Consider the following 21,537-nt stretch of genomic DNA (forward strand, 5'->3'; position numbering starts at 1 on the left):
GGGAACTGTGTTGGATGGGCCAGCCGGCTGGTGTGGACTGTGGACACAGGCAGGGGCCCTAATGTCGATTTCTCTGCCTCCAGGAACTACTCCTTCTACGTCCTAGACAACCAGAACTTGCAGCAGCTGTGGGACTGGGACCATCGCAACCTGACCATCAAATCTGGGAAAATGTACTTTGCTTTCAATCCCAAACTGTGTGTTTCTGAAATTTACCGCATGGAGGAAGTGACGGGGACGAAAGGGCGCCAGAGCAAAGGGGACATAAACACCAGGAACAATGGAGAGAGAGCCTCTTGTGAGTGATGGTGTCCGGTCCGCTGTGGGCCCAGCAGCCAGGACAACCACAGACCCTCCTCATATCTGGGACAGTGGCTTTCCTGTTTCACGTAGGAGACCCATCCCCGATTCAAGCCACCTTAGCCCCTTGTTTCCGTGTACCTCTTCATGGCCAGTAGGGGCAGATCCTTGTGTTTCCTGGTTGATGCATGTGCCCAGGCATTTGTGTGAGTAGGCTCCCACTTGATGCTAAAGAGGTTCTTACAGAGTACACAGTTCAGTATCTTCTGCACAGGCACACGATTAGATTTTTGTCATGGAAGAGCCAGTCCTCTGCAGCCCAGCTAGCAGGCCAGCTCTGCCCTCCCTGTCCCATGGAATGGGCTGTTGTGGACCACAGGCTCCCTAGCCCTTCCACCCGGCCACCTCCCTGCTCCCATCCCAGTGTAAAGAGATGAAGTGAGCCTGCATCTTTATGACCATAATGCTTTTTAGATTTTGAGCAATATATAATGTCGTTCTGGGGAGACAACTTTGATGATAAGGTTTCAGAGACCTGGAGCTCAGCCTCTGAGACCAATCATTCTGCAGGTGTGGTGCTGGGACTTGGATGTCATAGCACATTGCTCCTTTATTTAACCCTGTGTGGGAAACTGCTTTTGACAGTGCATAGGCTGTATTTGGCTGGCCAGGGTTGTAAAAGTAAATTGTCTCTCCACCCTTGACTTTAGGTTAAAAAAAGAGAATAATTTACATGATCGATCACAAGTGATTTGCACAGACACACAGGGAGGCAGATGTGTGAATTGCTTAGCGTTGGCCTTAGCTTGTTTTGTGGTTGTCTGGATTGGCGTGGTAAAGGCCAGGAGGAGTTCGAAGGAAAGAGACATGAGCTAGAGGTGGGTGTCTGCCACCAGCTCCGTCCCCTGCCTGACCAAGCCCCTGCCTGCCTCCTTGTTTAGACCATAGCAAAAGCAGGTGTGGCAGACCATTTCCAGTGTGCTGCTCTCCCTAGAGCCACCAGCCTGCCCTGTCCCACTGTGAAAGCGACTGCCACTTATTTTCCTCTACAAATACAGTTGGGGTTTTCTTTCTGCATTACACTTCAGCAGGGCCTCCAGTGTGTTCCCGATCTCCGTTGAGCACCTCTGGCACAAAACACTTCCTGTTGTGTTGCTGCCTTCCGTCTCCCTGCTCTACCTCCTCGGTGCATGATGGGATTCAAGGAGCACAGAGGAGAGGACAGGTGGTCAGAGAGTTTAGGGTCTCCTGAAGGGTATAGCAGCAGTCAGCGCTTCCTTGGTTCTCAGTGCGGGTGGAATCTGGTGCAGAGAACATGAGGAGCTCAGGGCCATCTTCTGGACCACAGCAGCCAGGGCTCCCCTCCTCTGGAGCACAGAGGGCATGGCCCAGTGCAGCAGCTTTAAGGAATCCGGGCCTCCCGCTGGAGGCCTTCTAGGAATTCCAGCTTTATTTCCAGTTCAGACTAAGAGTTAGTTCTCTCAGTGACTCACCTGGAGACTTGTACCTGCCTTGTGTGGTTGTGCAGGACCAGGCAGACACCCACAGAGCAGGTGTCATTCTCAGAAGACTTGGTCCAGCCTGAGGTCACTGTCACTTTACCAGGCCTCCTTTGGCAGCCAGCATCTTGGGGAAAACACACAAAGAGATGGCCACCTCTTTTCTTGAGATATCCCTTATTTCAGGTTAAGAAATAGTCACCAGTTCATGACCCATTCCCTGGGCACGTAGCCAGAGCGACTTACTGAACTAAAATAATGAAACCCTCAGATCTCCACAGTGAAATGCATGAGTTGTTAGTAGAAAACAAGAATGCCACCTGCAATATCCAGGCAGGGACTTGGCACGGACGGCCATCTTTGGGGAGGAGGTGGGTAGGGCCCAGATAGGTGTCTTTTCAGAGACCTGTGTCACTCATGGATGCACCTCTATGCCCCAGGTGAAAGCGACGTGCTGCATTTCACCTCCACCACCACGTGGAAGAACCGCATTATCATAACCTGGCGCCGGTACCGGCCCCCGGACTACAGGGATCTCATCAGCTTCACCGTTTACTACAAGGAGGCGTGAGTGTCTGCAATGAGCGATACTCGCTGGCAGGCCTGGGAATGGCTGTGCCAGTCTGGATGTCGTGTGTGTTGTCTGGACAGGAAGTCAGCAGGGGCCCGTGGAGAATCAGGCCAAGTGACCCAGCTCCATCCTCACGTGCCCTTCCCACCTGTCCTGTGGCTCCATCCCAATCAGTACAGCCATAAACGGGAAAGGAATAGCTTGAGGCTTTCCATTGTTTATGGCCATTAGAGATGTTTGAATGAGTTCTACCTAAAGAGTTGAAAAGCTTGGATTGTTAGATTGGGTCAGTCTGAACTGCAGTCGACTGTGATGACGGACTTGGTTGAAATATTGCTTCAGCTTTCAGGCCCACGAACCACTACACCAGGAACACCCCACAAGAATGGAACCCTAGGGCTGGGGAGTTAGCTCAGTGGTGCCACCATCTGCTTTGCAAGCAGAAGGTCCTGAGTTTGATCCCCACTACCCAAAAAAAAAAGCCAAAAAGAGAGGAACCCTAGACTGGCCAGTCACTGAATCCACAGGCCTCTCCCAGTCACTGCTCAAGATCATGAGCTCCAAATGGGAAGGAGAGGGGACAGAGACTTGTGTCTCCACCCTTTCACAACTTCTTCCAAGAACTAGTGGGGGCTTTTCTTGTGCTGTCAGACAACACTTGCCTGCCTGTGCAACCATGACACTCCTCCAGATAGTAGCTCTCTGCTTGGTCTGCTTGCTCTTTCCTGGACCTCCTGTATGGAGGCCATTCCCCTAGTCTGCCGAGTCATTCCTTTACCCACAACTCCCATCTGCATGCATACATCTCTGTCCTAGGTACCTGTCTTCCCTTTAGCAAGCCAAAGGCACCAGGGGCACGGTCTGGCTCCCTTCCCCCTACTGGGCCAGGGTCCTGAAAGTGTCACAGCCACTGAAATATGGAGAGCTTGGGATTGCTAGATGTTCGGCGTTTGTGTATGTGAAGTCATTCATGATCTCATGATGTAACAGCAGGCAGGTCGTTAATCTCTGTTTCAGGAGCCAGTGACCAGTGGCCCTTTCATCTCATACACGCAGAATCCCTGTCCGGCCACGCATCTGTACAAAATTATCTGTTCTCTTTAAAAGCCCTTGATACTTTGGCAATGTCAGCTGGTAATTTCACTAAGGAATAGCTGATAGTTTCTGAGACAATATGGAAACTAAATATTTGAAAGATTACAAGATATTTGAGCATCAAAATGTGCTGTGCACAACTCAGATTTTAGAAGCTACTTTTTTTCCTATAGAAAAGTCTATTTTCTCTAAAACTCAATTTTTATCAAATCTGATGTTTGTATTAAATGACTGCTTATTTGTACCCAACAGTGAAAAAAAATCGCTGCAGGTAAGGAAAGAAAACAGTAGCATGTGCATGTCTTCTTAAGGGGCAATATTTTTAAACCTGGTAATTTGTTCTTCCTGAGGCAGAGTTTTCATTTCTGCACTGTGTAACTGGGGAATGCTAGAGTCCAGTTACTTAATACTGTTCTTCTGTACAAATCTAATTGATTATTCATTTTACTTGAAACTCCCATTATAGAAAGTGTGATGCAGTCAGCTGCTAGGAAAGGTTTTTAAGAGCTTTGATGTCAGAGTCCCAGAACATTTTGTGCACTTGATTGATTGTCTTTCAGACCCTTTAAAAATGTCACTGAATATGACGGGCAGGATGCCTGTGGCTCCAACAGCTGGAACATGGTGGATGTGGACCTGCCTCCTAACAAGGATGTGGAGCCTGGCATCCTACTGCATGGGCTGAAGCCCTGGACACAATATGCGGTCTATGTCAAGGCCGTGACCCTTACCATGGTGGAGAACGACCACATCCGTGGGGCCAAGAGTGAAATCTTGTACATTCGCACCAATGCTTCAGGTATTCGTGTACCAGACAAGCCCTTGCCAGCCCCTGCTTCTCTGTCAACTCTCTGTATCTGTGTAGAGAAAATGTAGTTGTAGCCTGGTAGTAAAGTATGTGTATTATGTCTTTCTCATCAGTGCATAATGCTATATTGTTATATATTTTTTCTTGGGTGGTACTAGGGATCGAATCCATCCCCAGCCTCATGGGGTTTTTTTTGTTTTGTTTTTGTTTTTTGAGACATTGTCTCACAGAGTTGCCCAGACTGGGCTCAAACTTGCACTCTTCCTTCCTCAGCCTCCCAGTGGCTGGGATTATAGATACGCACCACCATGCCTGGTGCATGTTTTTTTCCACTGCTAGCACCTCAGGTTCTCCTGTGCCATTTTTTTGGACTTGGTACCGTCTTTCATCATTTGTCTCCCTCTTCTGTGCCCATGAGCCTGGACCTTCCAGGATGCTAGCATGGTGTCTTAGCTTTGCACTGCTCTGGAAAAATGCCTGAGGAAAACAATTTTAAAATAAGAAAGATTTGTTCTGGCTCACCATTTTAGAAGTTCAGTCCATGGTCCCTTTGCTCTCCTTATTTCTGAGTGTGACATCATGGTGGATGGGGTGTAAAAGAGCTGCTTAACTCCTGGTGGCCAGAAAACAGACAGGTAGAGAAAGATACCGGGGATAAGATAAGAGTCCCCAAGAGCATCTGACACCTCCAAGTAGCCCAACAGATTATGACTATAGCCACAGATTAAGCCATTGCTGAGGTCAGAGCCCTCAGGAGCCTATCACTTTCGAACAGACCCACCTCTGAACCCTGCTGCATTGAGGACTAAGCCTTCCACATAGCCATCTTTCAAGATGTTTCAGATCAAAACCATGACAGATGGTTTTGTTGGAAGGCCAGACGGGGTAGCCCATTGTGGTTGCTCTTGTTTATTTTGATGTTTGCCCCTCTGGGAACCAAAGCCATGCTAATTTGTGTACCACTCAGGTCTGGTGGTTCATTGGTTTCCATCCTGATTCTGGGGCCACACAGAGGTTCCTTGAAGGCAGGTAAATGTTGAAAAGTGATAGACTAATGTGTTGTAGATGTTCAAAATATTGACTGATGAAAATGTTTCTCCTCCTCTCCATCTTATCCTCATGTTCTAAAGTACTTCATTTCTCAACTTCAGAATGTAGACGCAAATGTGTGTGTGTTTTCCAAGTGTATAGTGACTAGTTTAGAAGTAGCAAGGTGCACTTCATTTTTAAAGACACACTGTCTTGGTCCATGTGGGCAGCTGTAACAAAAATACCATTGCCTTCATGCTTTATAAACAACAGAAATTTATTTCTCACCGTTATGGAGGGCAGGGAGCCCAAGATCAAGACACTTGCACATTTGGTGTCTGGTGAGAGCCACTTCCCGGTTCATGGAAAGCCATGTTTTTGCTAATATATCCTCACATAGCAGGAAAATTGGGCAAGGGAACCCTAGATACCCTTTTCATAAGAGCACCTACCTAATGCCATTTATTCGGCCTCCATCCTCATGACCTAATCATCTTCCAAAGACCCCGCCTCCTAATACTATTACCTCAGGGGTTAGGGTTTCCACAAATGGGGACACAGTGTGTAGCACTGATAAACATTCTTAGCTATCGTTACAACAAGCAGGGTGTTTTTAAATACCCATAACTTCACCCCCCACAAATAGCACAGAGAGTGAGAAAAAAAATACTGGGGAATGCCTTTCACTCATATACACCCACCTCCTCCTCCCTTCCCCTGCCCCATTCCAGTTACCCTATAAGCAACAAAAACTATGTCACTGACACTAAAGCATTCATAGAAATAAAACCGGCACATGCTTCTCATCCTAGGCATGGTGTGGTATAGCAGAATTTCACATGCAACAAGTTACTTTAAGTTACTCATCTTAAAATTTGGAAGTAATCCTTCCCAGCCAATCACTGTAGCAAGTTGGAGAAAAATAAGAATTTCTCCTTACCAGAGGAAATTCTTAAGAAATTTATTTCCTTTCTCCAAATGATAGGAAACCAATCCCTGTACAGAATGAGTCAGTCCCCTGCATCTTGACCCTGTCCTTACAAGTGCTAGGGACAGATTATAACTTGTTCTTGTGTTTCTGTTTGTTTGTCTGGACATTTTTTTGTGTGTGTGAGACACCTATCATTGAAATATCTAGGAATAAGCTGTTTATTTTTGAAGTACTTATTTTTAGAAAATGTAAATTGGCCAAGGATCAAGTGGTTATATTTTCTCTGGAAAAGCTAGCATTAGTCATAACCTTTTCCTGAAGTATTATTCCTTAAAGATGCTCAGATCTGTATGCTGTATTATGTTCCAGCTCACTGTCCCTTCAGCTTGGGTGAACCTTTTGATTCACTGCACACTGTGAAGGTGCCTCCTTCACAGGAAAAACTGCCCAAATTAGTGTTTGTTTGTTTGTGTGTGTGTGTGAACCCCATGGGAATGCAATTTCAGTGGCTCAGGGATGCATTTTCCCTTTCTGCACATGTCAGCTCTGGACTTAAGTTTGGATGTCCGCAGGAAGTCAAGGTTGATAAATCCGCGTTCTTTTTGCCGGTAACAGTCTTTTGCTTGCCTGTGTTGTGTCCCAGTCAGTCCCCAGAAGCAGATTGCAGGACTGTGGCCCCTGCTCTCTCACCGCCTTTTGTCCGACCCCCTTTGCATAGGTGCGCGCACACACATCTGTCAGCCTCACCCTCCTTCCACCTTTCCTTTCACCTTCTCGCCATTTTTATCAGAGATTCGAAATTCCAGGTGAAATCCAAATCAGTCAGTTTTACCATTTGGTAAAAGCGCCAGAGTTAAACACATTGGAGAATGGCAGTTGTAATAAAAGAGAAAACTCAGGTGTTTGAATGAACTGTAGATTTTAAATCGTCTGTTCCAAACCTGTCTGTGCCCTGGCAACCTTTTCCATTTGCAATTCAGCAATGTTTGTTTTCACAGAGATTACCCGAGAAGAGATGCTATAAAAGGAAATGTTGGCACTTAAATTAATACCCTTTCAAAAGCAAGGTTCAGTTTTCACTTTGTGTTTCCATTTTTATTGCTATCTTCTTATCCAGGCCATACTTGCAACTTCCTGTTGATTTGCATTGAGTCCCTAATAGCGTCGACCTTATGTTCATTTATTTTCTGAAATGTTCTCTGTTCTCCTTTCCAGTCCCTTCCATTCCCCTGGATGTCCTTTCAGCATCAAACTCCTCCTCTCAGCTCATTGTGAAGTGGAACCCCCCGTCTCTACCCAACGGGAACCTGAGTTATTACATTGTACGCTGGCAGCGGCAGCCCCAGGACAGCTACCTGTACCGGCACAATTACTGCTCCAAAGGTGAGGATGCACAGGTGCCCCGTGGCAGCTGAAACTGTGTGGACCTGAGCCCTGGTTAGGTAAAAGTATAAGTCCTTGTCTTGGAAACCAGCCACCTTTTTAATTAACGGTGCCAACAGCTCTGCTTTGTCCTTAAAGCGTGTTCTACCTGGCTCTCATTCCCACTCTCCTCTTGGCTTCTGTTTTCCTCGAAGACAAAATCCCCATCAGAAAGTACGCCGATGGCACCATTGACATCGAAGAGGTCACAGAGAATCCCAAGACTGAAGTATGTGGTGGAGAGAAAGGGCCCTGCTGCGCTTGCCCCAAAACTGAAGCTGAGAAGCAGGCTGAGAAGGAGGAGGCCGAGTACCGGAAAGTGTTTGAGAATTTCCTGCACAACTCCATCTTTGTGCCCAGGTATCCAACCATTTGAAAATGTCCCCAGGCTGGTGCTACTGGGCTGGTTTCTGTTGCTTTTCTCTCCACTGGGTGATGCGGGCTGTGACACGGACCCCTGAGGAGAAATGAGAAAGGATCATCCTGCTTGGCTGAGTAGGGCCCCTGGGGGAGCTGGTTAGCCCTGAGGGGGAGGGGAGCCGTGCTCGGATTTGGGGTGCAGTGGGAGCTGCTCAATCACACCCCCTCCCTCGGAAAGCAGGTGGAGTCCCTCAGAGATGGGGAGAGGAGGCTGAGTGGGCTTCACTTTCTGGTACTCGTGGCCATAAGCCGGAGGAAAAGCCAGGATTTGCCCTTCTCACTCTTCCCTGCTGCCCCCATCGGCCTGGCAGAAGAGGGAATGAAACAAGAGGAGAAACTGAGTTGCTTTTGAAAGTGGTCCAGCCTCCCTGGGCATCGTTCACAGGCAGGTTGGGGTGCAGCGTAGCAGGTGCATTCCAGAGTAATGGGCTTTGCCTCAAGGAGTCTCTGCTCCTGCGCTGGACCTCATTGTCTACAAAGCGGGGACAAAAGTGGAAGAAAGGAAGTGTTCAGTGGCATCACTGTTCATAGTAGGAAAAACCTGGAAACAGCTCAGGGGCCCATTCAACAGTGAACAAGACAGTGCAGCCATTCAGCAGGGTAGTATTCCTCCATGGACAGCGGGACGTCGGGCTCGTGACACAACGCGGATGAACCCCGAGGACTCTAGCCGAGCAAAACAAAGCCACATACCCAGGAGTCAACACTGCATGTTCTCCTGTGTCTGGAACATGTAGAGCAGGCAAATGTGTAGTGGAATAGAGTTCACTAAGAGCAGGGAGTAGGGTGGGGAAGGAAATAGGAAATTATTTTGTAATTGGTAAGAGTTTCTGTTTAGGATGATGAAAATATTTTGGAAATAATGGCAATAGCCGCACAGCATTGTAAATGCAATTAATTCACTAAACTGCACACTTAAAAGGCGAGGTGGGGTGGCACATCTGCAGTCCAGCTGCTCAGGAGGCTGAGTCAGGAGAGTCACAACTTCAGGGCTGGCCTAGGAAACTTTGCAAGACCCTGTCACAAAATACAGTTTTATAAGGGCTGGGGTGTAGTCCAGTGCTGGAGCACTTGCTAGCAGTTGGGAGGCACTAATTCAATCCATATACACATGTGGCAAGAGTTCATGTAATAAATTTCTTTATTTTAACTTTTCACTTTAGCAGAACAACAAAATGAGCAAACCAAATGGTTTTTTAAAAATGCAGATACCTCAGTAGAGTAGCCTGAGAGTGTTGGGGTAGGAGCTCGACACAGAGTGGTGGCCCGTGACACCCTTTCCGGCACTGGAAACAGCCTTGCTTCTGAACACTGGGTGGAGAGCAGGAATCAGACCAGCCCCGAACCGTGAGGTGTCTGTCCCTGTCCCCATGGTGCTCAGCTGCCAGCTCTCTGCCTCGCATGACCTCGTCCTTTGAGAGGCCTTGGAAGTGCGTAGTGGTTATTTATTCCATCTTTCCAGTACTTTGTCCTTAAAGACTTTCTTAGGTTGTAATGACAAATGGATTTTAAAGAGTTTTTACCCCCTCTGTCAAGTTTCTTTTATGATACTTGCAAAATGGTCAAAGAAAAGTCTTACTTAGGAGAATCTGTAAAGTAGGAAAGAAAGGCCTTTCAGAACTGAAGGTGCTATTTCCTCTTGAGAATGAAACTGCTTACTGCTTCCTAACTGTCTTCCCCTCCCTTCCTCTCTAGCAGTTTCTAAGCTACAACTGAAACGCCCAGGATCCCAGGGGGCCTCTGCCTGCCTGCTGGGGCAGCTCCCATTGGCTGGAAGATAGGATCTTAGTGCTGCTGTCCAAGTGTTAGCCTTGAGCTTTAATGTGCACTGCTGTTTTCTCACTGTGGTGTCTCTGTATCATGTGTGGATTCTGGAACCTAAAAGCTTAAGGACTGGAAGAAGCTCAAAGATGCTTAGGAACTAGAACTCCTTGAAGTTTTGAGACCTTTCTGATACCCTAATTAGTTTAGAATCTCTTTTCAGTCTTGGTTAACATCCTGAAGGCTCTTTCCCATCTGTGCCTTCCCTATGCCTTCCTGTCCAGCTGGGTCAGCAGAGGCTCAGCAGGGGCAGGAGGAATGGATGAGTAAAGACTCCCTGGTAGGCTTGGCAGAAGTTGTTTTGTTTTGTTTGTTTCAGTGCTGAGGATGAAACTTAGGGCCTCATGCATGCTGGGCAAGCACTCTACCACTGAGCTACACCTACCGGCCCAGGAAGTTGTTTATCCTCCATCAAAGGCTGTTGGCTACACTGTTGTGTTGTCCAGCCAACCTCAGAGATTCCAGTTGTAAGTCAGTGATTTGAATTCAGTACTTCAATTTTCTGTTGTTATAACAAAATACCTTAGACTAGGTAGTGTGTACAGCTCACAGCTTGAAAGTTGAAGAGCGTGAGGGCCCCCTGGGCTGCATGACAGGGCAGAGCCCCATAGTGAGAGCACTTAGGAGCAGGATGAGCCCATGCAGGCAAGACGCCAGAGAGACTCAGTCTGCCTTACTCTTCTTTAAGAGCCCACTCTCAGGAGAACAGCTTACTTTCTCCTGAAGTCTATGTTAATCCCACCTGAGAACAAGTACCCGAAGTTACCGGATTATCTCCCAGCGGGTCCCATCCCCTAAAGGTTCTACCACCTACTTCTTCATACTGCCACCCTGGGAACTGCACTTCTGACACAAGAGCCTTTGGGATGCAAAACATAACAGAAAAGCCTTCTAAAAGGCCCCTTGCTTTTGGTTTTGATTACAAAATGATCCCTTTTTGTCATCAGATACAGAACACCAGATTGAATGATATGGTTGACACACAGCATTTGTGTGATTAGGCTCAAAATAAGTTTCCTTTGTGCCATATCCAACATGACGAATGTGTACATCCATCCCCACAGTCTGACTTTCTTTCTCCTAAAACAATTCCAGTTTGGCAGCTCTCTTTTTCTGCAGTATGAACATAAATAACCATATTTTGTCCATAGTGAGAGGACACGATTTATTAAGAACTTAATGTTTTTTGTTTGCCTCCTACGAAGGCTTAAATCTGATGTCCATACAAGTTCTGACAAGTTTGCAGAAATGAGCACCCAGAAGGACTGGATCATGAAGTCTTTTTTTGTTTTGTTTTGTTTTACAGCTAACCTGTCCCAAAGCTACTTCAGTTTCATTCAGTTCATTCTAAGAACGATTTACTTGAAGGTGAAAACCAAACACAACCGATTTATAACCAATTCACTTCCTTCTGCATGGTCCAGCATGCTGTGTGTCTGAAGTAGATTGGAAGCTAGAGTTTGTAAAGTTGCTTTCCGAAGTCATACGTGGTACAGAATGCCCTTCATTGGCCACCATCTTTATTTTTCAAATCACATCATTTGTTTTTTGTAGCTAAAATGACAGATATTGAGAAGTAAAAGATTTTCCAATAGAAGTAGGTTGTGTGGCACAGATGAGTGAGAGAAGTGTTTGCTCTAGGTTACACCATTTGGATTTAGCTGTTGACAAAGTATTATGCATGGGCCATTGTGCTTACCCCACCCTTTATCTTCCTGCAGACTTTCTGTTGTTGTTTCCTGCTCCTGATCCCTGAATTAGTGTCAGTAGTGGCAGCCATGCAGCCTCCAAAGGTGTGGTGTTTACAAATAAATGAACCATTGAGTGTACTTAATGGTTGGTATAATCCCAGTTCAGTGGTGGACTGGAGCAGGAGTAAGGCACTGTATCATTTTGCTGCGTCTTACTTAAAAACACAAGTGTGTGTCATGTGTGTTTTGAAAGGAAGGCAGGAAATTTCTTGGTAATGTGTTGAAAATGATCTCCCCAGCAGTAAATGTGGTTTCTTGTGTTCTTCCCTTCCAGGAAGGTAGTTGGTGGGTTGCTTAGTTTGCACGGTGTGAGGATGGTGGATCACTGGCCTCATTTTCTAACTCTTCTCCAGCATTGTAAAAACAAATGCACCTACCCCTGACCTTGTTTCTCCACCTTGTGGAATGAGTTTCTCGCAGTGTGGTGCAGTTTCTGTCTTTGGTGGGGCCTGAGTGTCACTACATTACATCAGCAGGGAATCCGTGAGCCAGGCTAGTTGGGAGCCAGTGGCCCTTTCCCTTGCCCCTACCTTTCCCTTCAGATCTTGGACTAGGGGCCAGCAAGAAGTCTGCCAGGCATCCCCTGAGCCTTCACAGGGCTCCCAGGATGCCTGGGAACTTGTGCTTCTGCAGTTAGTGTTCTTCTCTAAGGGACACTGACACAGTTCCCCTATTCTGGCCTCTTCCTCTCCTTGGACCCTTGGTTTTCTTACCAGCTGGGGTTCATCCCATTTGTACTTGGCCCTTTGCCCATTCATAAGACTGCTTCACCAGCTGGTGGCCTCAGCACCCTGCTCCTCGCCTCCCCCTGTTTTCCATGACCTGAGGGATGCTGTCACCCTGACCGGATACTCCTCTCATATTCTTTCTTTTTCCTGGTTCATGTAAGTGGGAGGACACTATGAAGATGCCCTGGAGGATCCTTAAAGCCCAGTTTCTCATATCCCACTAAAGCAGCAATTAGAGGGTCACACCTTTATCTGCTTGCTGGGGTGGTAGTGTCCTTCTTGGGAGATTTTGTGTGTTCCTTTTTGCTTTTCTTTTGTTTTTGTTCCAAGCCTTACTCAAATCCATGACAAAGACTTCTCCCTCTCATGGGCAGGATATTGAGGAGAACACAGGTGCCCACTGCTGAGCAGCAGGCAAAGGCAGGCTTGGGAGACCCACAGGAGTGTGGTTCACAGTGTAGGCTGGGGTAAAGAGTGGGTGTCGATCAGCAGGAGCCCTCACGGAAGGGCTGTGGGGCTGCTCATGCTCACTGCCCAGATCGGGGCATCTTCACTTTATTTCAGAAGGAATCAAAGATAGCACCACTGTGGGCCTTTGAATTCTTTCTGTCCCATCTTTCTGGAGCCTGAGCAACAGCCCCCAATAAATCTTAGTGTGTAGTGAACAGGTTTGAACCCTTCAATGCTTAACCATGAGGTCTGTGACAGATGGCCTAGCTTCTGAGGAAACAGCATTCTGCCCGGCCAAGCGGCTGAGGCACTGTTTGCTTGTGGATGTAATCAAGTAAGCACTACAGGAGCCAGGGCCAGAGTGTGTGTGCTGTTTCTCAGGGTGTGGGACAGAAGCAGCAAGGAAATCCCCTGCTATTTGATGGTGCTTACCCACAGTGAAGATTTTTCTTTCCTGTTGGTCTTACTCTGGTCAAAGAGAAGACAAAAGAAGCAGGAGCACTTGCAAGCTTCTTTCTTCTTGCAGACCTGAAAGGAAGCGGAGAGATGTTATGCAAGTGGCCAACACCACCATGTCCAGCCGAAGCAGGAACACCACGGTGGCCGACACCTACAACATCACAGATCCAGAGGAGCTGGAGACGGAATACCCTTTCTTTGAGAGCAGAGTGGATAATAAGGAAAGAACTGTCATTTCAAACCTCCGACCTTTTACTTTGTACCGCATTGACATCCACAGTTGTAACCACGAGGCCGAGAAGCTGGGCTGCAGTGCTTCTAACTTTGTCTTTGCAAGAACCATGCCCGCAGGTATGGCGTGATCCAGCTAGCCCCGGAGCCAACTCTGACATCCACAATGAGAGTCTTAGACTCAGTCTTACTGAGGAATGTGCCATGGTTGGGCGGCAGCATGGTAGACGAGCCAGCTGGGGAACAGAGCCCATGTTCCTGTCGTGGAGCTCCCTGCAGGGTCCCCTCTTGGTCTCCATTGTGCATTTCAGCCTTTGCTCCCTTCGTGCACAAGTAAATCAGTTTGTTCCTTGCTGAGTTCTCACAGACTCATTACCATCTCCAGTAACCTGAGGTGTGAGTGAGCTTCCAGTTACTGTGGCAAAATACCTAAGGTAAACAACTGAAATGGAGGGAATGTTTCTTTTGGCTCCTGGCCTCAGAGGTGTCAGTCTGTGGTCACTTGGCCTGGTTGCTGTGGGTCTATGGTAGCACAGTATGCATCATGGTAAGGGGGAAGAAAGCTGCTCACCTCATGGAGGCTGGAAAACAGAGAGGAAGGAGCTGGGTTTTCAGCATGCCTTTCAAGGGCACCCACGTCCTTCCTTTAGGCCCCACCTTCTCAAGGTTCCACCACATGCTGGGGTCCAGCCCTTTAACACCTGGGCCTTTGGGTGACATGTCAGAACCAGACTGTTGTAGCTACTTTCACTCAGGTGAACCCCCTGTCTTAGTCACTTGTTGCTGAGAAAAATACTGAACACCCACAACTTGGAGGAGGAGAGGTTTATTTTGGTTCCTGTGGTGGGCAGACTCAAATCCAGAAATGTGAGGGTGAAAGGGCCCATCCTAGAGGAGAGCTGTTCACCCATGGCAATCGGGAAACAGGAGAAAGGGGAGCTGGGGAGGAGACACGCCCATGCAGGTTGGGCCCCTAGTGAGCTTCCTGTAACAAGACCACACCTCCTAACAGCGCCTTCAGCTGCTCGTCCCACTGTGGATGAACCACTGACGAGTGCAGCATCCCTGTGATCCAGTCACCTCCCAGAAGCCTGTCTCTTGAGCGCACAGGAGTTTTCAGGAACCTTCTAGATCTAAACCGTCATACCCTCACTCCTCGAGACCAAGGCTGGGAGTAACTGGCCAGGGGAGAGAAAGCTCACATGCTGGTGCTGTAACCGTTCCTCACACCCACGTAGGAGTCATCGCAGTTATTTTGTGTAGACATGGACTGCACAGGACCCGTGTCACAGCCCAGAGGTCCCATGCACCGCTGCAGTTGGTTGGAGCCCCCATGCAGCGCTGCAGTGTTAGACGGGTGCTTTCTGCAAGTAGTAGCAGCCGAGGAGAAGTTACTTAGGATGCGGGGAATCTCCTGTTGTGCTTGGTCACAGGCTTCTCTTAGGCGGAGCCAGACAGCAGGGAGGGCACCGTGACACATGGAGGCACATGAGTCCGTGGGTAGATCCACCTCAGGAGGGGCCCTCATGCTTACTGGGGTTACTCACGGCTTAGCCTAGCATTTGTCTTCCTTCCTGAGGACCCTAATCCAATTTGTCATTTTTTTTCATTGTTAAACAGAAGGAGCGGATGACATTCCTGGCCCCGTCACATGGGAGTCAAGGCCTGAAAACTCCATCTTTTTAAAGTGGCTGGAACCTGAGAACCCCAATGGACTGATTCTAATGTATGAGATAAAGTACGGATCACAAGTTGAGGTATGACTGGGGCAGTGGTCTGTGGCTGCATGCATTTCCTTCATAGTTGGTGTAGCATGGCACAGCACAGGTTACCTCCTGACTAGCTTAACCTCAAACATCAAGAGGAGGCCATGAATGCTGGGGGCTGTGGCCGCTCCAGCAGCCCCGTGCTCTCTGAGCAGCACTCCAGAGCACACAAGGAGCTGGGCTGCTTCTCACCCTTCCGAACAGTGCAGGCAGAGAATGATCTCCCTTGTAAGCCACATCAGCCTTAATGTCTTTTAACTCTTCTGGAGTTCTGTTTGCTTATTAGAATGGTTACCAGTTTGGGGTGTGCTGTAAGTAACTCAAGGACTGACCACTTTTGAAGACTTAGTTTTCTTTCTCTTTTTTGCCAATTGGGATTTTCTGGGGGTGCCCCAAGGTTGGATACCAAGCATCACCAGCATCTTGAGCTGGCAGGTGCCAGATGTCTCTTGTGTGTAGGACATCGACACGTATGTTTTATTTCCCCCAGGATCAGCGAGAATGTGTGTCGAGACAGGAGTACAGGAAGTATGGAGGGGCCAAGCTCAACCGGCTGAACCCAGGAAACTATACAGCCCGGATTCAGGCTACCTCCCTCTCTGGGAATGGCTCATGGACAGATCCCGTGTTCTTCTATGTCCCGGCCAAAAGTAAGGCTTGCCGAAGGAGTGGCGTGGTAAAGCTGAAAGCTGTTTGGGCCAAGATTTGGGAATCCCGGGTTGCTGAGGCTCTCTGATCTGTTAGAACTGAGTCTCACTGAGCAGCCAGTGCCTTCCTGAGAGCTCAGCCTGGGCAAGTGCTGGCCCTGGGATGCCTACTGCATGTGATGGGCTGGAAGAGCTAAGCCTTGTTGGTGGTTGTACAGCCCTGGAGAGCCGGTGAGATCTTTGCTTTCACCCTGGCCTGTGTTCAGAGCGATTTTGCATTGAATTGACCATCCTGTCTCTTGCCTGGGCAGCAAACTTGTTAGGTTCATATTTGAGGTTCAGACTTCTAGGACGGATCCTCTTGTCCCACTGCTCAAGAGCAGGAATCTCAGGACATCCAGGCAGTGGGGATCCTAACTTCCCGTTGTTAAGTATGGTTGCACATGGAAAGCACGAGCATTCATCGATGCACACAGGGCTTGCTGTCTTGTGCACAGACTGGATGATGTTTTGCTCAAACCATCAACAAAACTGAATTCTGTGAAGGCTGTTTTATATGATGATTTCAGTTTTGTGGGGTTTTGTTTTGTTTTAATGGTCCCATAGATTGAACCCAGGGCCTTCACACTGGTCTATACACACAGTCTGTTGTTCAGGCAGGGTCTTGCGAAATTGCCCTGGATGGCCTCAAACTTGGGTTCTTCTTGCCTCAGCCTCCCAGAGTGTTGGGATTACAGTCTTGATTTTAAATTTGAATTTTGTAAAATATCTGAGCACAATTAGGACCATGTACAGTACTTGTTTAACAAAGAATATTTAGTCTTGTTTGATGAAATCATATCCTTACTGAATTTTTAAATATTCTTATTAGAAACTGATATTTCAGATAATTTGATGTTCATATATTGAGATCAGATTTGTGGCAACAGTGTTCCTACTACTCCTCGTTAACAGTCACAGCCCAGAGCTGGGAGTGTTGGTACACTCCTGCAATCCTTGCACTGAGAAGGCTGAAGTAGGAGGATCAAAAGTTTGAGGCCAGCCTGAACTGAACTACAGACTGAGACCCTGCCTCAAGGAAAAGAAAGCAGCAACCCAGCCAGGCATGGAGGCACATCCCTGTAATCCCAGCCACTTGGGAAGCTGAGGCAGGAAGATCACAAGTTCAAGGCTAGTCTGGACAATTTGAATCTTATATCAAAATAGATTTTTTTAAAAAAAAAAAAAAGCTGCAGATGCAGCTCACCAATAGAGTTCATGTAAGTGAAAAGTCTTGGTTCAATCCCCAGTGTTTAAAAAGAAAGAAAGGAAAGAATTATAGCTCAGCCTCAGTTAATGGTAGTACTTTTGGGTCCGGTGGGCTGATCTTCCTAGTGTCTGAATTGTTGCATCTTTTAGCTGGAGTCTGATTAAAATAAGGACTCAGCAAGGGGAAAAAATGAGAAGCAAGACCTGTCATGTAAAGGTACAAGATCCCAATGATGAATGTAACTGCTGTGTACCTAAAATGTACCAATAAACTCAATGAGGAAAAAAGAAAGAAAAAATAAATAAATAAGGACTCAATAGATACAGCAGACCCACCCTAGGGTGAATACCCAAAGGAAATGAACGCCATGTTTCTTAGAGATACCTGCACTCCTGTGTTCACTGCAGATGAACAGGTTAAAAAAAGTACACATGCACACACCTGAATGCTATTCACCTCTAAGAAGGAGGGCAAGCGTATCACTTGGAACAACACAGACAAGGATGAAGGCCATTGTGTTAAGTAAAGGCACAAAAGGATAAATACTGTGTGATCTCATACACGGGATCTAAAAATGGTGAGCTCGTGTAAGTACAGAGTAGCATGGTGCTTACCAGGAGTTGGGAGGGGGAGGCTGGTTTTGAGATGTTGGGACAGGAGACATGCGCTCAAAGGATCAATTGTACAATGTGCTATGGTTACTGATAACATTATCTTTGTGAGGTAGATATTCCTACCACAAAAGATGGATAATGATGTGAGGTGACATGTGTGCTGATTAGCTCAGCATATACATATTTCAAAACGTGTTGTAGATTATTGGTAATACATAATTTTTATGTTCAGTTTAAATTTTTTTTAAAAACAAGGACTTCAGTAGTCCATGTATTGAGCACCAGATGTTCAGAGTTGTGATATCTGAAAATTCTCATAGGGGCTGATAGTAGAAGAATACTGCCAAATAGAACTGCACACTACCAGCCAACGCATATGCACCTGGCACTGCACCACGCCTGGGTTCGCATTTTAGGGGCAAGCAGATGCTTAGCAAATAATTCTGTCAATTGAAATAATTTGCATTCTCTCATTTCGTCCACTTAACCTACTCTTACCGGTTAACTTATGTGTTAGCTTCTGTTACTGTGAGAAATATACCTGTGGCAGATCAACCTCAAAGGAGGAAAGGTTTGTTTTGGCTCATGGTCTCAGAAGTTTCCATGTGGAGTCAGTTGGCTCTGGTGCTTTTGGGCCTATGATGGGGGTGAACAGAACAGCAAGGAGTATGGGGAGAGCGAAGCTGCTTACCTCACAGTGACCAGGAAACAGCCGGGAAGGGGCCTGGGCCCCAGCATCCCCTCTGAGGCCACACCCCCTAACCTCACTTTCTCCCCCTGGACCAGGCTGGGGTCCAAGCCTTCAAAACATGGGCCTTTGGGGACCCTTGAGCAAACCACAGCAGCTTTGGCCCCCCTTCCACCCCCAGAACACTCACGATAGAGCCATGTCAGGAGGAGCATCTCCCCCTACCCTCTCTGTCCCTGAGAGTGGAGCCGGGGCTGAGGGTCTGGTGTCAGGCTCTGCTCTGTGAAACAGCGGCCTTGGCCTCTGAGGCTCAGTGAATTTGTCTTGTCTTGGGAGAGAAGATGTCCCTGTCTGCCTGTGTCCCGTTTCTAACCCTGAGGGCGTGGGTGTCCCTGGGGAATCCAAGCATCTCCCGTGGAGTTTCTCCCACAGAAGTTGGCATCAACCACAGGGAAATTGAAACTGCATGCTGGCTTTGCTGCTGGGAGCTTTTCCTTACATCAGACAAGACTTGCTGCAGTTTAGTCTCAATCCTCAGAGGAGATGCAAGCTTTGGAAGCTCTCTGGCACCTGCTCTCTTTTCAGGAGCCCTGCTTGTTCTTTAATACTGTTAAATTACCCTTCAGACTTCTCTTCTGCAAATTAAATATTCTTAGGTCTTTTGGCCTTTTCTTGTAGCCCAGTTGCAGAGGCCAATTTTCTAGCCATTTAATCATTTTGCTCTTCTCTGGATGGGTTCCAGTTTCTCCATGTCCCTGTTGAAATGCGAAGCTTGAAAAGAACACAGTACAACCTGACCAGTAGCACAAGTGATACAAATATAAGAAACAGCCCTCAGGAGGAAGAAAGAAAAGCCTACTAGCTTCCTATTGCCTTTTGAGTATTTTCAGGAATTGGAAGATGTAGGAGCCTGCATTCATTTTGGAAGATAAAATATCTTTAATTTCACAGAAATATATTTAATTAAAAAGCTAAAGCAGCTTTAATAGTCTCTAAAGAATACAGATAATGAGTTTTTAGTGGCAGTATAATCAGGGACAGGTGACTTAGCATCCATGTAACTTGGTCCGCGGTGACTTCCAAGTTCTAAGTACATTTCCAAGTAGATATCTCCAGTTGGTACCCAGAAGATACTACAGGTCCTTGCACACAAACTAATCTCCAAATTGGTGCCCTCAGAACACCTCCTTTCTCTTTCGGAGGTTCCTTAGCTCAGTGGCTTCGTAGACCCCTGGCCACCCAAACAAGGAATCGCACCTCGATGCTCAATACTCTGCTCTTCTTTCTCTCCAGATACTCACTTTTCAATTCAACCCAAGTCTTGTGGATTCTGCCTTCTCAGGATCTCAGGAATCTACCCTGTCCATGGCTGATGCCACTGCCATAGCTCAGAACTTCCAGCTTGCCTGTGTCTTGGGGATGTGATGAGCTCTGGCTGCAGGAAGGCTGGACTTTTGATTTGAGGCCATTCCTTTCTTACCAGCTACCTGTGTGATCTGGGAAAGCCAGGTCATCTCTGAACTTGCTTGTTTGTAGAAAAGGAGCAATGGTTTCTTCCTTAAGTCCAGACTCAGTAACGCCGACTGTCCAGGAGTGTGGCATTCCCACTCAGCTTCCCCTCACATGGCAGTGGCCAGCACCCCCAGTCTGTCTTCCAGCAAAGCCATTTCCCCTGTCCATGAATTTGACCATTTCATTGCTGGCTTTGAAAGTTTTCACGGACTCTTTCAATCTACAGAATGGAGTTGAAACCATTTAGGTTGGACAGTGCCCCTTGTCACCCAGCCCTGACTTCTTTCCAGGATCATCCAGGCTTAGAGATCTAAGCCATCCCTCTGCCTGGAACACTCTTTATCCCTAGAGAAGCATTTCTTTCTCTTTCAGTACTCAGGAGAAAGGAACTTTGCCCTAGGAACTATCATCCCTTGACCTTCCCCCTCTGTCCTTCCCCTCCCTCTGCGTCCTCCTGTGTGTATGGTCCACTTTCCTCCACCTGTTCACGCGCTGATTTCTCACATGGGGCACATGGGCAAGGATGCAGATTGGAATCACTAGTGCCCACTTTGTCACCTGTCACCCAAGTTCTGGTGACAACTCTGCAGCAAGTTCTGTGATCTCCAGCTTTAAAAGTGGCAAGCTCAGAGTGTTGACCAGGGGTGCCATCCAGTAGGGTGTGTGTGTGTGTTCATTTGAAATTGTCTCTGGAACGATAAAACAGATAAGCATTAATGTGGCACTGTAAATGTATGATTCTCTTTTCATTTTATTTAAACAAGAATGTGTTCCATTAAGAGTGAACAGACTTCATTTAAAGATTATTTTCCTTCAGTCCATCACTTGAGCTTATTAATACCAAAATACATTGCATTTTAAAAGTATATACCTCACTCTGCACTTATTTAACCTTTTCTCCAATAATTTGTTGTGTTTGCTCCCCCCCCCCTTCTTTCTTTCATACCAGGGATCGAACTCAGGTCCTTGCACTTGCGAAGCAGATGGCAGAACCACTGAACTAAATCCCTGGCCCCTGCTGTGTTATTTCTGATGCCATTTACCTTCAGGGGCTCCTAGGGCAGGACAAAAGCGTTTTCAGTGATTTTTCTTCATACTTCCCACAGAATATAAAGAGACGAAATGGGCAGACTGCTCAGCTCGTGACAGGGTGTGTTGTTTCCTTTCCTCTCCGCAGCATCCTATGAAAACTTCATCCATCTGATCATCGCTCTGCCCGTCGCCATCCTGTTGATCGTGGGAGGGCTGGTGATAATGCTGTATGTCTTCCACAGGAGGAGGTGAGCACCAGGGCCAAGTGCAGACTGTGTTTGTACCCAGGGATCTGGTGATCTGAACCCAAGGGAAAGTTGTCCTTTTGCAAAAATACTGTGCCTGTTGGACATAATTCTGAAGCCAAACATCCTTCACAGGAAAAGAGAACATTGACAGCAAAACAACAAAAACTATGTTTTTTCTGAGTACCCATCTTTCCCTTCCTAGCTATTCTGGCACAGATACTTGTGGCATAGGCAGAGTTTTTCCAAGCGTGCTGGTTTAGCCCTTG

General features: G+C 47.2%; 1 protein-coding gene across 1 annotated transcript in view; it reads left to right on the top strand.

Annotated features, from left to right (window-relative positions):
- The window catches only part of Igf1r (insulin like growth factor 1 receptor), a gene marked incomplete in the record, with an annotated part of 221,289 nt that overhangs the window by 173,627 nt on the left and 26,125 nt on the right, over window positions 1-21,537 (top strand). Inside the window, 9 exon segments of the mRNA XM_033761077.1 lie at window positions 84-298; window positions 2,240-2,366; window positions 4,026-4,264; window positions 7,449-7,616; window positions 7,811-8,015; window positions 13,352-13,635; window positions 15,136-15,272; window positions 15,772-15,931; window positions 21,169-21,271. Of these exon segments, the coding sequence (XP_033616968.1) occupies window positions 84-298; window positions 2,240-2,366; window positions 4,026-4,264; window positions 7,449-7,616; window positions 7,811-8,015; window positions 13,352-13,635; window positions 15,136-15,272; window positions 15,772-15,931; window positions 21,169-21,271 (1,638 nt within the window).

This window comes from Fukomys damarensis, unplaced genomic scaffold (assembly GCF_012274545.1).
Source record: "Fukomys damarensis isolate Sample0158 unplaced genomic scaffold, DMR_v1.0_HiC HiC_scaffold_7, whole genome shotgun sequence".
Classification (NCBI taxonomy): domain Eukaryota; kingdom Metazoa; phylum Chordata; class Mammalia; order Rodentia; family Bathyergidae; genus Fukomys; species Fukomys damarensis.